The sequence below is a fragment of the Lucilia cuprina genome, chromosome 4 (genome assembly GCF_022045245.1).
Source record: "Lucilia cuprina isolate Lc7/37 chromosome 4, ASM2204524v1, whole genome shotgun sequence".
In the NCBI taxonomy this organism is placed as follows: domain Eukaryota; kingdom Metazoa; phylum Arthropoda; class Insecta; order Diptera; family Calliphoridae; genus Lucilia; species Lucilia cuprina.
This window is the reverse complement of record NC_060952.1, coordinates 90,651,041-90,667,971: the sequence shown is the minus strand read 5'-3', so window position 1 is coordinate 90,667,971 and position 16,931 is coordinate 90,651,041. Positions and strand designations below refer to the sequence as shown.

Genomic DNA, 16,931 nt, shown 5'->3' with positions numbered 1-16,931 from the left:
AAAAAAACTATCTAGAAGTATACAAATAAAGTGGGTCATTGTACAAATAATAAATGTAGAAAATAAAGAAACGAGTTCAAAGACAAAAATAGCTATATATACTATATAACACAATTCAATGTAGTTAAACAGCATACTGAAAGAAATTGCTAAACCAATAATAATAATAATAATAAGAAACTAGCCAAGACTAAGAAGAATGTTAAATGAAAATAAAAATAAAATAAAACCAAAAGAAAGACATGTTAACGAAAGCCATAATAACAAATGAATACTTTTTTTTAAGTATTGTTCTGCCAATATTATATGTATATAACTATAAACTTATCTTTTGTTTAATTGTATTAAAAAAAGAAAGAAAAACGTTTAAAGAGTAAAAAAGAAACAACAATTTTTGCTTTACCGGCAAATTGTTTATACAATTTTTTTCTTTAAACTTAAACAAAACTAAAAAAAAAAATCTTTATACATACAAGTACATTATATTTCAAGAGTATATTGTATATTGTATATTGTATATTATTGAAATGAGTAGCAAAGAGCTCAATTATATAGAGCAAAAAAAAAAAAAAAACTGAAAATTCTTTTAAATACTACGTAATCATTTGCAAAAATAATTTATTGTGTAGTAAATATTTAAAAGATAAAAGCCACTACAATAAAAGTTGGAATTGTAAAAAGGGGAAAATGTTTTAGGAATATAAATTAATTGTAAAGTTTATTACTTATTGCAACAACTTGGCAATTGTTCAATAGTTAAGGAAATGTTATGATTAACAATTTAATTTTCCTAATTTTATTAATTATTTAAAAATAGAACAATTAGTTTTAGTCGAACAGTTTTAATTTAAACTAAATATTTAAACATTTGTTTCTTTTTTTAATTGATATTTAACAAAACTTTTTTCCTTTTTGCTTAATTTGGAAAAAGTTTTTAAATGTTTAAATTTCTTTAGAATTTAAAGTTTTTCTTTTTGCTAAATTTGAAAAAAGTTTTTAAATTTTTAATTTGTTCAAATTAAATTTTTAAATTTTTTGCTAAATTTAAAATTTTTTTTAAATTAGAAATTTAATAAAAAAAATAATTTAAATTTTGAATTTTTTAAATTTAAACTTTTAAAAAATTTAAAAAAAAACTTTAATTTTTGTTAAAAATTTATTAATTTTCAATTATTTTTTCAAATATTTATTTTTTAAAATTGTAAAATATTTTCCTTTTAAATTGTGAAAATTGTAAAAATATATGTATATTTTTTCAAAATTATAATTGATTCATTTTATAATCGATTTATGTGATTTTTCTATAGAAAATTGTTTGTAAAAATTGTTTTCCTATAAAAAATATGCGTATACCACTTTTTCTTTGTGTGTATAACAGTTTTAATATAAGAAATTTTTATGTATTCGATAGAAAATTGTGTTTAGAACACTTTTCTGGAAAAAATTTCTGTATAACACTTTTTTTCTAAAGAAAGTTATGTGTATAACACTTTCTACTATAGAAAATTGGGTATATAATACTTTTTCGATGGAAACTTATATGTATAACCCTTTTGGAACTTAGTTCATTTTTTTCAAAATTTTTAAAATTTGTTACCGATTTGATTTATAATCGATTTATGCGTTTTTCTACAGAAAATTCTGTGTAAAAGAAGGTTTTCCTATTAAAAATATGCGTATAACACTTTTTCTTTGTGTGTATAACAGTTTTTATATAAGAAATTTAATGTATTCGAAAGAAAATTGTATGTATAACACTTTTCAAGGAAAAAAATTTGTGTATAACACTTTTTTCTAAAGAAAATTATGTGTATAACACTTTCTACTATAGAAAATTGTGTTTATAACACTTTTCGGTAAAAAATTATGTGTATAACACTTTCTACTATAGAACTTGGTGAATGAAATGGTGTGTAAACCACATTTCTGGTAAAAAGTGAGTGTATAACACTTTTTTCAAAAAAAAAAAACTTTTTAAAAAAGTTTTTCTTTGTGTGTATTACAGTTTTTATGTAGGAATTTTAATGTATTCGCAAGAAAATTATGTGTATAACACTTTTCTAGGAAATAAAATTCGTATATAACACTTTCTACTATAGAAAATTGTGTTTATAAAACTTTTCGGTAGAAAATTATGTGTATAACACTTTTCACTATAAAACTTGGTAAATGAAATTGTGTGTATAACACTTTTCTGTTAAATAGTAAGAGTATAACACTTTTTTCGATAGAAAAAATCTTGTGTATAACACTTTTTAACATAAAAAATTTTACGTATAACACTTTTTTCTGTAAACAAATTTTCAATATTCGATTGAAAATTATGTGTTTAACACTTATTTCGGAAATAAAATTTGTGTATAACACTTTTTTTTTATAGAAAATTGTGCGTATAACACTTTTTACTATAGAAAATATAAACAAATTTACGTATAACACTATTTTCTGTAAAAAAATTTTCTATATTCAATAGAAAAATGTGTGTATAACACTTTTCTCTGTAAAAAAATTTGTGTATAACACTTTTATATGTAGAAAAATGTGTGTATAACACAATCTACTGTAGATATAACACTTTTTCGGTGGAAACACTTTTTACTATATAACTGAGTGAAGGAAATTGTGTGTATAACACTTTTCCGGTAAAAAGTGTAAGAATAACACATTTCTGGTAAAAAGTGTGAGAATAACATTTTTCTGGTAAAAAGTATGTGAATAACATTTTTTCGGAAAAAAATATCTTGTGTATAACACTTTTTGACGTATAACACTTTTTGGTAGAAAATTTTGTATAAACACTTTCTCAAGAGAAAATTTGACCGTATAACACTTTTTTCAGAGAAAATTTTGTGTATGACACTTTTGAATATAACACTTTATCACTGTAGAAAATTGTGCCTATAATACTTTTTCGGGTGAAAATTTATTCGTATAATAGTTTTCACTGTAGAAAAAAAAATTTGTAAATTTAAGAAAATTTCAAAAATTTTGAAAAAAATTCCAAAATGAAAAGAAAAATTAAAATTCTATAGTTTTTAAATCTTAAAGATTTTGAAATGCTCAAATTGTTTAATCAATGTTAACATTTTTAAAGATTTTTAAATAGCGAATTGAAAATATTTCAAACAAAGACAAATTTGAACTTAAAATTAAAACCTTCACAACTTTAATTGTGCCCATATGAGTGAATGAGTGTATGCATGGACAAATGTAATCATAATTTTTAAATTATTAATTTTCATTTTTTTTAATTGTCTTAACATGCAAAACATGTACAACAGACAAAGAAGACGAAAACAATAATAATGACATTGAATTGTTCTTAAGAAAAAAAAAATAACAAATAACAACTAAATATGTTTTCAAAACTTCTAAAAAAAAGTTGTTCGTCATTAGCACTGTGAACTAATCTTATCGTAGGGAATAATCTTTCTTTTTAAAAAATCCTAATAAATGTTTGCATAGTTTTGTTAAATTACCGAAAAATAATAGAATTTTTAAGCATAGTTTTCAAAAATATTAATAAAATGTAAAAATTTGTTATAGAACACAAACTTATTTTGTTTCGAAACTATTAAAAATAGTGAGTTTATAAAACAAATGCTAAAGATTTAAGAATATCGAATACATTTTCACTTTTAGAAAAAATTTCATCTTTTTTTGCATTTTCAAAGCATTTGTTTTTTCAAACACACACACATTTTTTTCTATGATTTCGAAAACAAAATAAAATTGTGTTATTTCTTCAATTAGATTTTTTCCAATTACCCTTTTCAATTGTGTATTCATGATGTTGTGTAGTTCATTGCGTATTATATTGAATTTCATCATAGTATCCGATGAAAATATCGAACGACCAAAAGCCAAACCGGGATAATCAGCACAACGATTTTTATTACGTCTTGCCTCACGTTCAGCAACAATTTCGGCCGCCTCACTAGTACAGCGCAATTTAGCCCATTCGGCCGATTGCACATCATCATCATCGATGGCTATGCCTTCATCGGTGGCAGCAGAGGCGGCATCGTTTAGAGTCTCTGTGGACTCTAGACAGGCGGAAGAACGTTTTGATTTATCTTTTTTGGATTTTTTTGATTTCTTTTGTTCTTTGTTTGTTGATTCTGTTTTATCAGACTTATCACGTTTTGATTTGGATTTTTTCTCTTTGGGTGCCTGGCCACTGGCAGCTGAGGTAGGTGTTTGAGCTACTGATATAACTCCTTCGTCCAGCATACTGCTATCGTCAGTAGGCGTGGGACTATTACTACCCATAGAGGTGGTTACCGATTCGGTTAAAGGCAAGTTTAATGAGGCTTTAATACGTTGAGCTGTTATAGGATCATCTTCCGGTTCATCGTTGTAATCATGCGTATAGGAATCGTCCATTGCAACTGTATCCAGTGTATTGCTATTAGAATCATTTTGTGTTGATTCTGCTGTTTCTTCTTCTTTTTTGTATAAGGCTGCTAAGATTTCCTGAACATTGGGCGGTACATTGGGTCGTCTTGTACCCGAAAAGCGGGGATGATGTTGATGACCACGTCGTTTAAGAGAGGACGGCACCAGAGATGAGTTGCACGACGAGGCCGATGATGTAAGGCTACTGTTGCTTATGGTAGACTGAGCATCCTCATTTTGAGTTGCTGCTACTGCTGCTGTTGTGGAAGAGGAGGACATAATGTCACTCCAACTCCAATCACAATCACTTAATGAGTCGGGTTCTTCTTCTGCTTCACCACCGGAAGAATAGTTTTCTTTATTTATAGAATCGTACCACTCTTTCAGTGCTGCATTCTCATCTTCATCACAATAATACAATAATTTATCCAATAAATCTAGTTGTTCTTCTATGGAACACCAACGCGATGATATTATCGACTCTTGATCATTAAATTTTTTTCCTTTTAATTTCTTTTGTTGTTGCTGTTGTTTACTAACGCAGGATAAGGGTGATGATGATGAATTTTTATTCTTTTGTTTACTTTGTAATTTTTTATTTTTATTATTATTTAATTCTAAAGAGTTTTTATTATTGCCACTGCTAAGTTTTAATTTTTTTTGTGTTTTCTTTAGTGCAGAGGAGGAGGTTGACGAAGAAGAAGAAGACGACGATGATGATGTTGGTGAGCAGCTGTTATTTTGACAGTTCGTTTGTTTTTGTTGTTGTTGCGTTTTCTGTTGTTTATCATAACCTCCACTCGTCAATAGATGGCGGTGAGCACGTTTAATTTGACGTATCTCTTGTTGATTCGAGCGCCGTCTACGTGCTTGTTGTTGCTGCTGCTGTATTGCTTTGGTATTGCCAACTGCCGTTAAGCATATTGTGGTTTTCTTCAATTGTAATTGTTGTTGGCTATTCTCTTTGTGTTTTTGTTTTGTTTGCAGTGTTGCCACACGATTATTTTTGTTATTATTATGATTATTTACCGCTAATTTTTTGGGTGTTAACGTTTTTTGCTTGGGTATAATAGTCTTTGTTGTTGTTTTACTATTAATGTATATGTCTTTTTTACAACTTTTATTGTTATTATTATTATTTGTATTTGTTGTTGTTATTTGTTTTGTTTTGCCATTTGTCACAATATGCCATTTATTGTAATAATTATTTGTTTTTGTTTCTTGTAATATTTTCTCCACCATATTAATTCAAAATAAATTTGACAGTTATATTTTGTTTTGTGTTAGTTTTTAAAACTAGAGTTTTTCTTTTTCAATATTTCAATTAAAAACCTAATGCTAACACATTTTTATCAAACATTATTTTTGATATTGTGAAATTTTAAAGCAATGTCAAGTTTTTGGCAAATGTTCAATTTTATAGATTTAATTAAATTGATGTTACAAAATGTTCTTTATTTGGTTTTTATAGGGTTTTTCATTATTTTTTTTTTTTTTTTTTTGTTTAAAATATATAAAAAATTAAACTTATTTTAAATTGTATAACAAAATTATGGAAAAAATTATGGAATATGTTTCTAGTCCATTGATTTTTTTGTAAAAAAAAAACTTATAAAAATTAAGTGATGATTTATGTTTTTATGTATGTAGTGTTTTGGGAAACTTTTATTTAAACTTAAATTTTGCAAATTAATTACTTTAATTTTAGCAATAACTGGAAAATTAAGTTTTAATTTATTTTTCGTATTTAATTTGTTTCTTTAAAAAAACTTGTTATTTTATTTTTAAAATCCAAAAATAAAAGCAAGTTTTTGTGTAATTTTCGTAGTTTCTTTCAAAAGTTTATAACATTATATATAACATCATCATCATCACTACACGCTGTGAGTTTTTTTGTTTAATTTCTATATATTTTGTGTATTATTAATTTCTTTTTATAACATTTTTTTGCTTTTTTCACTTTTTTTGCGTTTTTAATGGTTTTTTATGTGTGTTATTACAACATAGCGTAAAAAGTTTAATTATATTTTGTTGTATTTTGGCTTTCCGGCTTGCTTATATAGATAGAGACTCATCATCCATTTGCGTCAATTGTTAAAAGAAAATTTTGTATTTTTATTTTTGGCAAAATTATTTTATTTATAATTTGTAATTATTTAAAAGTTTGTTGCTTTAATTATTAATTTATTATTAATTATTATTTTTATAATAGTTCAGCAGGGGTAAGTTGTTGGAAAAGTTGTTTAACTTATTTTAGTTAATTGTAGACAAATAGTGTGTTAAAGATTGTCTGCTCTGCGCTGCCTTGTTGTGTTTTAAATTTGGTATATATGATTTTTTTTTATATTAGCAGCCAACTAACAATGTGCTCCCCCAAAAAATTAAAAAAAAAACACACACACACAAAAAATCTGATCGACCGATCGTCTAAGCTATAAAACGTTGCCGTATTCTTTTACTTTAAGTTAACCATGACACTCACTCATTACACTCATGCGTTAGAAAGAGTAAACTAACAAGAAAAAAAGTCATGCTCCCCCCAAATACTAAAGGCGCACAATCTCTTTTCTCTTTTTCAAATACAATTTCCTCGTAAGTGCGCGCTCTAATTACCGATCTTCACAATACATTATACAACCCACACATTTAGCTTTTTTTTTGTACTTTTACTCTCTGTTCTTTAATAAAACTATACAAACTCTCACTATTTTTTTGGGGTGTTGTTCATTGTATACAATATTCAAATTTAAATGAAAAAAAAAGAATCACCGGAAAATTAAAACATATTTTCTGTATATGAAAAATCTATTACTCATCTAAACACGTAATATTTATTTCTGGAGTAAATGAATATATAGCCTATCAAAGTATAAACGATTTTTTATTAAATGCTAAAAGACATTTTTAATTAAACCGCTACATATTATAGAAAATTTGTTTTTACCTTGAAAAATAATTTCCTTAACATTTACTAATAAATATGTTTGCATATGTTATGATTTTACGGCTGAGATTATTATGTTAAAATGACCCATTTTAAATTTGCATATTATAATATTTAATCATCAATACTAAATTCCAAATTATGAATACTTTCGTTAAAAACTGAACATTCTACTGCAATTTTTAGAAATATTTTTTTGGAAATCATCCAAATTACCTATCAAAATAAAATTCCTAACAATTAGTCAGAGGCTAGTCTAAACATTTTGCATATTTCTTTTAAATATTATCCAAAAAAATACATTTTGTTTGCAACGCATGCTCTTTTTTTCAACACATTTTTGTTTTATTACTGCTTTTTCATTCATTTTCACTATTTGTTTTAGTTGTTGTAGGTTATTTGATATATTCAATACACAAAAAAAAGTACATTTTTTTCTATTTGAACTCTATACTGTATATATTTTCAAAGTACTTGGCTAGATACATACATTTTTGTGTAGGAAAATAAGAAACAAACAAAAATAAATGTGCAAAAATGTGTGATTATGTCTTATAACTTTTTGTGAGTGTAAAAATAGCAAATATTTGAAAAATTTTCACAGTTGGCAACATTAAATGTATGACATGCAGAGCTAAGAATGATGCCATATGTTTAGTTAAAATATTAAAAACCGTTAGTTAAAAAAAAGAGCTACCATATGTTGATATTAGGTAAATAACGTTATTTTAGTAAAAATTTACAGTTGGCAACTTTTAACGTGTGACAACTAACTTGGAATGATGCCACATGTATAAAATGCTATTAGCTTTAATATTTTTATATATTTCCTTATAACAATTAAGATAATTGTTTATGTAGAGTTTTTTTCAAACATAATTAAAGTAAGAAAAATAGAAAAACTAGTTTTTTCTTATAAAATATTTGTATATATTTACCTAAGGGCTTTATTTTTTAGATTTGTTTAGAAATTGAATCCATTCCTATACACTTGCATATATTTGAGTTTTTATTAAGATTTATTTTAAAACTAAACACCGCATAGGTGTTAAATATTTAATTACTTAAGTGTACGTGTTGAAATATATACAATCATGAGATAATACATATTTCATCACTTACTTTTAGAACTAGGGAAACAATTATGTTTTTACAAACAAAATATATAATATAATATATATATATATATATATATATATATATATATATATATATATATATATAATATATATATATATATTATATATAATATATATATATATATCATGGGCAACAACAAAAAAGTATATAGTTTTAATACATATTACATTTTTCAAATTTCTAAAAATTTTAAAAATATAAAAATATTATTAAAACATAAATTTTTCTTAATTGCCTTTAGATTCATACATATGTTACATATTTAAACATATTATTTCCCTAGTTCTTTACTATATACTTAAAAAAAGTAATTAACAATAAAAAATAGGACTCAAATTAACTTACATTTTGCAAAGCCTTGTTCTTTTCTTCCAATTTGCCGGTGACCAAAGTCAAAGCTTCTTGTGTTTGATCCAATTCGTTTTCAACAGTCTGGATCTTCTTTTGCAATTGGCGAGCTTCTTCTTCGGCCTATATTTATAGAAAATACAAAAACAAAGTTAACAATGAACAAAAAAAAAAAACAATTAGGAAAGTATAGTCGAGCATGTCCGACCATATAATATCCTACACCATGAGCATATTTTTGAAATTTTTCCTTTTTATAAAGAAACTTTTATGTTGAACATTATTCCAAAATATTTAAGCAATTTATTGGTAAAAAAACCAAAATTTCTAAATGAGGCTTTATATAGGTCAAATATGGGCCGAGTCTCGGTAAATTTGGGAAAAGGATATATTTTTAAATAACAGTTAGTTTTGTTGAGTTTCATTGCGATACAAATGGTTACAAATCAATTTTAGACGTTTAATACATTTTTTGAAGGGGGGTTTGTATGGGGGCTAGGGTCAAATAAGGGCCGATCCTTACAAAAATCTGCAGTGACATTTATACTTATATAAAACTTATTTGTACCAATTTTTAGAGAGATAATAGAATATTTGACGTAATTATGACATAAAAAGTTCAAATCGGGAGGTACGGTTGTATGGGGGCTAGGTGGAATAATGGACCGATTTCAACCATTTTCAATAGGCTTCGTCCCTGTGCCAAAAAACATGCTTTTGGTTCAAATTTCATCAAATTATCTTGAAAATTGCGGCCTGTACCTTGCGCACAAGGTTTTCATGGACAGCCAGCCGGACAGACGGACGGACCGACATGTCTTAATCGACTCAAAAAATGATTCTGAATCGATCGGTATACTTTAAGGTGGGTATTGGACCAATATTTTTGTATGTTACAAACATCAGCACAAACCCAATATACCCTCCCCACTAAAGTGGTGTAGGGTATAAAAACACAAATTTGTTGTAACTATTTGATAAATTTTATAGTTTTTTATTTTTTGTTTAAATATATTATTTAGTTTTTGTTATTATTACCTTTTCGGCACGAATGTTGGCATCGCGTGCTTCTTGTTCGCAAGTAGCAGCACGTTCCAAAGCTGCGTCCTTGTCGATTTTCATCGCTTGCATCTTCTTCTTGATGGCATCCATGGCTGTTGGTTTTTTGTGTGTTTACTCGAGAAGAAACTGCAAATAAATAATTAAAGCAATGTTTAATTAGTGTTTTTTTTTTTTTGTAATTATGTATTACAAAACTATTATTACTTTTCATTTTGTTTTTATTGAAAAAAAAAATGAAGTAATTCGGTGCGTTAACATTTTTTAATATAATTTAAATGTTTAAATTGTTTCTATGCTTTATAATTTTTATATAAAATAATTAACAAATAATTAATTTGTATGGCAAAAATCAGTGGCATATTTCAAAGTATTTTTATTCGATGTTCATGATTTGACACCTTGTAAACAGAGATGGGAATAGCGATAGACAGACACGTTTAAAATGCATGACAAATATAAATGTGAAATAGTGCAATTTATGTATAAACGTCACACAAATAACATTTTTTGACAGTACATGCACTTGTACATGAAATTGTTGTCAAGTTTTTTTTTTTTAATTGGCTCTGTTTTCATTAAGCATGACTAGACAATAGTCTTAACTATAGAATAGACTTTAATCTCAACTAAGCAGTACACTATAATATAAACTAAAGAACATATACTGGTCCACACTATAGTTTCGAATATAGACTACACTGTAGTCTCGTATGGACTATAGTATGAACTATAGACTAGATTTTAATTTGAGTTGTAGACTGGAATATAACCTCTACTTCATTCTGAACTTTAGACGAAACTAGAGTTGTAATTATATCCTTAACTATAGCCTAAACAACAGACTATCGCCCTAACTATATGCTATGATATACTCATAACTTTAGACAAGAAAAAACATTAAACAGGTCAAGTTTAATTATAACGAAAATATTCTATAATATTATTTGGTATTTTCATACATAATGTAGCTATCAAACTACTAGAAGCTGTCAGACATTTATCATTTTCCCTGCCATATAAGGGTCACTGCTATTTATTTACACACATACATATATGACTAATACATACAAAATGACTATCAATCAAACACACTAAATTTCTGTTAAGCCTAAATTTTACGAAAAACAAAAATTCAAGCTTAAATTTTATAAACACATGCTCGCTCCATAAATTTAAATTTCACCTTGTTGCAGTTAATTTTTTTTTTCACTTTATTTTTCTTGCAAAACCAAACAAAAAATGCAATTTTTTTCGTGTGAATAACGAAAAATAATAACAAGAAAAAAAGTTGAAGTTCAACAAAATTATTTTATGAATCAAAACTTTGGTATGTGTGCAGAGGCCCTACTGTAAGTAAAAAAACGATATTCGTTATCTCAAGCAAAAAAAAATTATGTTGAAATTTGTAAATGGGAGTGTTAGAATGGGAACACTAAAGTTTAAACTATAGACCAGATAATAAACTGAAGAGTTTACTATACTGTAGCCTCAACTATAGTCTAAGTTGTAGTCTCAACTATAAATTAGGCTAAATTGTAGATCAAACTATAGTCTGAACTATAGATCAGACTTTTATCTAAACTATAGACCAAAGTTAAGTCTAAACTGTAGAAAATACAATAGTCTGACTATAGACTAAGTTGTAGTCTCAACTATAACCCAGACTAAACTGTAGATTAAACCATAGTCTTAACTATAGATCAGACTTTTGTCTAATCTATAGACCAAACTTTAGTCTAAACTATAGACTAGACTATTGTGTGAATTATGAACCTAAACTATAGAAAATACTATAGTCTGACTAAGGACTAAGTTGTAGTCTCAACTATAACCGAGACTAAACTATAGATCAGACTATAGTCTGAACTATAGATCGGTCTTTTATCTTAACTATAGACCAAACTTTAGTCTAAACTATAAAAAATACTATAATCTGAACTATAGATCAGATTATAGTCTGAATTATAGACCAGACTATAAGCTGAACTACATACTAGAATATAGTCTTAACTATAGACTACACTAAAGATTATACTATATATTTAAATCTGAACTATAGACTAGACTATAGTCTGAATTATAGACTAGACTATAGTCTGAACTATAGTCTGAACTATAGTCTGACCTATAGACTGGACTATAGTCTGAACTATAGACTAGACTATAGTCTGAACTATATACTAGACTATAGTCTGAACTGTAGACTATACTATAGTCTGAATTATAGACTGGACTATAGTCTGAACTATAGACTAGACTATAGTCTAAACTATAGACTAGACTATAGTCAGAACTATAGACTAGACTATAGTCTGAACTATAGACTAGACTATAGTCTGAACTATAGACTAGACTATAGTCTGAACTATAAACTAGACTATAATCTGAACTAGACTATAGTCTGAACTATAGACTAGAATATAGTCTGAACTATAGACTAGACTATAGTCTGAACTATAGACTAGACTATAGTCAGAACTATAGACTAGACTATATTCTGAACTATAGACTAGACTATAGTCTGAACTAGACTATAGTTAGAAATATAGACTAGACTATAGACTATTCTCTTAACTATAAACGAGATTATACTCTGAACTATTGTCTATTTTATAGTTTAAACAATAGACTATAAACTTAACTATAATTCCAACAATAAACTAGATTATAGGTTGAACTATAAGCTTGACTATAGTCTAGATTATATACTTCATTTTATACTAGACCATAGCCGGAACGGTAGATTAAACTTTTGTGTGATAGATTAAACTTTAGTCTGATAGCTTAAGTGTTTTAATCTGATAGACTGGAGGTGGTGGGTTCGATTCCCATCTGAGAAACTGGTTAAGAAGCACCTAATATGCCCGATAGAGGCGAAGTTGCCTGTACTTCCTACATACAAACTACCTAACTAATTAACTTAACTAATCTATAGTCTAAATTCTTAAATCAATCGACTTTTAATAACAAATCTGACAGTATTATTTATTTAGGGTATGTAGGGTACATAAAACGCGACCTTAGCCATGTAAATTGTTTTCTTTTTAATATAATTTATAAAAATATTTAATGACAATGCAAATAAGAAATAACTTAAGCTAAGATCAGCAAAAAAAACTTTGTTTAAAAAAAGAAAAAAGCAAAGACAAAACAAACTTGACAAATTAAATTGCAAATACAATTTCTTGTCAAACCCCCCAATATGGGTTAATTTTCATACTACCAGAACATTTTTAAGTGGAGGGGGGGGGGGTGTTGCGGTGCTATTGGCATTTTTAACTTATTGTCAGTCAAAAAACGCATAATTTTGTTGTATAAAACGTACGTATTTACTATATGTATAGAGTATGTCTGATTTTTTTTTTTTGATGTTGTTGTATTTTAAATGTTTGTTAAGCAAATATTGTAAATTTATATTTTGTCAATTTAATTCCAATCACATACATTTAATACCATATCATCGTAATACATAATGATTCAATTTTAATTTCAATCAAGAGAAGGTTCTTTCTTCTTTAAACGAAATTCATATTAAGAATAAGATTTAACAAAAAAAAAAACTGTCGATTTATTCTCTATAAAGTGTGTCAAATTCTTTAAACAAGTGTACTACATATACATAACGAAATTATGTATATGTATGTATAATATGTTTGTATGTATGTATAAAAAAATATCATGGAATAATTTTAAATGAAACAAACAAATTCGAAAAAAAAATACAAAATATAATGCTGGCGATATTTTTAGAATCGTTTTTTATATAGTCACACACACATAGAGCGAGAGAGAGAGAGAGAAAGACTTTTGTTAGAAAGAAAGCTTTTTTTATCTTCTTTCTCCTTTTCTAACACTTATGGGGCATTATGCTGAGACCACATTATACACATTTATCCAATACATACATACATAGACAGAAATTCACCTTTTTGAATTTTCAAAATAATTTTGAAATAGATATTGTGTGTTTTCTTCGTTATTTTTCGCTAAATAGCTAAAAATAATATAAATTAAAGGCATCTGTTTTTTTTCTTTTAAATTATTTAACGCTATTGGTGTGTTTATAAAGAAAAATTTGGTCTATATATATAGAATGTTTGAAAGAAAATAAAGCTTTTTTCCCAAATGTAGCTAGGTTGGGTTTTCCTTTTGCTTCCTCTCTCGCTCTATCTCTTTGTTCGCTCTCATTTTATTGCGTTTTATCTCGTTTTTCATTCAATGAAAAATTACGTAATTATTGAAAATTTTTTGTTTATAAATAAAATTTTCCTTTAAGATGTACAGATTTGCTTTTTTCTTAACCTAATTTAAAAGAAAATTGAAAAAATTCTTTTAGTTACAGCAGAATTTTGAAAATTTTTAAAGATTGTGTTTAATTTTCTTTAAATATTAAAACAATTGTTAAATATTATTTCAAAACTTGCAAAGGTTTTTGTAATTAACTCTTATTACTTTTGTTAAAAATTTCAATTCAAAACTCAAAGTTGGAGGCAAGTTCGAGCCATCTAAAGTGTTTGAAATCTTCAGTAAGATTATATTCGAATTTCTATCCTTATTTTTGCTAGTCTTTCGATATTAAAAATCATTTTAATTAAAAGCCCTTCCAGAAGAAATTTACTGGAAGGGCAAACTGCGTCCATCTAAATTTTCATTTAAATTCAAAACTTCTCTTCTTTAAATTTATTTTTATATTCATATTTTATTAAAAAAAATTGAATTCTAAAGGGATTTCTAACGACATAGAGAATAACTTAAAGTGAAGGAATAATCTTGAATAATGGGAGGCCAAACTATGGCCCTTTAAATCGAACGAAATCTTTATATAATATAAAGTCTATTTCGAATTCTAAAGGGATTTCTATCGACACGGAAAATAACTTAAAGAGAAGGAGTTATTGCAGTAATCTTGAATAATAAGAGGCTTTAAATGGATCAAAATTTTTATATAATATAAAGTCTATTTTGTATTCTAAAGGGATTTTTATGGGCATGAAGAATAACTTCAAGTGAAGGAGTTATTATTGAATAATTAGAGGTCTAAGTATGGTCTTTTAAAACGATCGAAATCTTTATAATAGAGTATCGATCTAACGATATTGAAAGTTACTTTAAATTAATATTATTATTGCAATAATCTTGAATTCAGGAAGATACATTTCGACATTCTAAAACTATCGTTATCAGTAGTACAATCCTTTTAAAATGTCCCAGTATTACGATCATTGATAAAATATTTTTTATTAAAATTTCTTTAAAAATTGATAATCGCTTTATTTTGAAATATTTTTAACAATATTCGAACAATTTCGAATACAAACAAATTATCAAAAACTGTCTAGACTAAAACCGGCAAATTGATCTTTTCCATTAACTGAAAGATCGCATTTAAACAAAAATTCAAACAATCTGAGACGATTGTGATCAAAAAAGTAACACATGATCACTTTGCAAAGAACATAATTATTATTATCAATACAAATTGTTGTGACTTTTTCAAATTTTATAAGAAAATATTTCCAAATATGAGTGTAAATATTTTGAAACAAAAACAGAGATTTTGTAATATAAAAATCTCTCTAATGCTAGACTCCTTTACAGTTAGAATTTTCAGGTGAGAATTGAAATTTCAAAACTTTGTTAAACCACCCTTACAACTGTTATTAACATTTTTTTTAACTTATATTACAATTTTTTTTAAGTTTTCTTCTTTTTTTGCCCAACAAATTTGGAAACTTTAAACTACAACTTGTGGTTACTTCTTTACCATTAAAAATTATTGAAAATGACATCAATTTCAATATTTATGGTTGGTTGTTGTTTTTTGTTTGAGAAAAAAACAACTAAGGTTTTTAACCTCAATTAAACTAGTTTAAGTTCTTTAACAAAATCATGTAAATATACAAAATAATATAAGTTACCTGTGGTTTTAGTAATAAACAGTTTAGATTTAAAAAAAAATTACAAAAAAACAAAAATAATTCCAAAAAATAATCAATTTTTTGTGAACAAAATATTACTTAAAATAATAAAACACTTTACAACACTGTTTTCTTTTAAAACAGGAAATATGAAAAACCGTTAGTATACAACACTGTCCCACTAAAAACCTTTTTTTAACTGTCAAACACTGAAATATTGCCACTTTCTTAATAATCCTTTAACGTTTTTTTTTTTTTGCATTTGTTATATATTTTATAAATTAGTTTGTTTTTAAATAACTTTTTCTTAAAAATTCTTATATTTTTCATAAAAAAATATGTTCTTTATTATGTTCATAAATTTTTTTCAATTTTTTTCTTTTACTTACAATAAAAAAATACTAAATATCGGAGTTATCCGCGACTTGAACGGATTGTGATGTTCAACTAAAATTTGTGTGCTAACGGTTGACTCAACTGGCTGCGATCTCAGTGGCTGGTCGTTATGTGTTAGTGCATGCAGATGTATAAGTGTGCGTTTGTATAAATGTATTAGTAGCGATCAATTTTTTTTATTTTTTGTAGAAGAAACTAAAGAAGAAAATTAAATATATATATTTGTATGTATTTGCGCATGTGTTAAATTTGTTATTTATTTTATAAAAATCTGTTTCTTCTTTGATTCGTTTTGATCTTTAGCTAGGCCAACAACTGCTTAGCCAAAATGCAATACTGCTCAACAAAAATAACAAAAACAAAAAAAAAGAATCATCTCAAAGCATCTCAGCAGCTGTTCTATTCTCTTTTACTCCCCACCACCCACATTTATTCTATAACCTCTATCCACCCATTTAGCTGCTACATACGTTTTTTTGTTGTTGTACATAAATAAGTTGGGGGTAATTCTCTATCTAATCCAATGCACTGTTGTTCGAGTGCATTTAGCTTAATTTATGATTTTTTAAGTCCAAACAAATTTCTTTTTGACACACAACTTTTTAGACTTAAGTTTTTTTCTCTTTCTTACTCTCTCATTTTTCTACCATTTCCTTTTCATCTCATCTTACCTGTGATTTTTCCTAAGATCACTCATACTTTTACATTTTGCAAGAGTATTTGTG

General features: G+C 26.4%; 1 protein-coding gene across 12 annotated transcripts in view; it reads right to left on the bottom strand.

The window, feature by feature from the left end:
- The window catches only part of LOC111678819 (tropomyosin-2), a 61,780-nt gene extending 45,425 nt beyond the window's left edge, over positions 1-16,355 (bottom strand). For 7 of the 12 annotated variants that reach the window (XM_046950256.1, XM_046950257.1, XM_046950252.1 and 4 more), the window contains exon 1: positions 3,769-5,597. In XM_046950256.1, coding sequence (XP_046806212.1) covers positions 3,769-4,677 — 909 coding nt within the window. In that variant the 5' untranslated portion in view covers positions 4,678-5,597. Of the gene's footprint in view, positions 1-3,768; positions 5,598-8,827; positions 8,954-9,868; positions 10,019-16,199 lie in introns of those variants that run through there. The other 5 variants (XM_046950259.1, XM_046950262.1, XM_046950263.1 and 2 more) reach the window with 4 other exon arrangements.
- Positions 16,356-16,931: the final 576 nt, after the last annotated feature.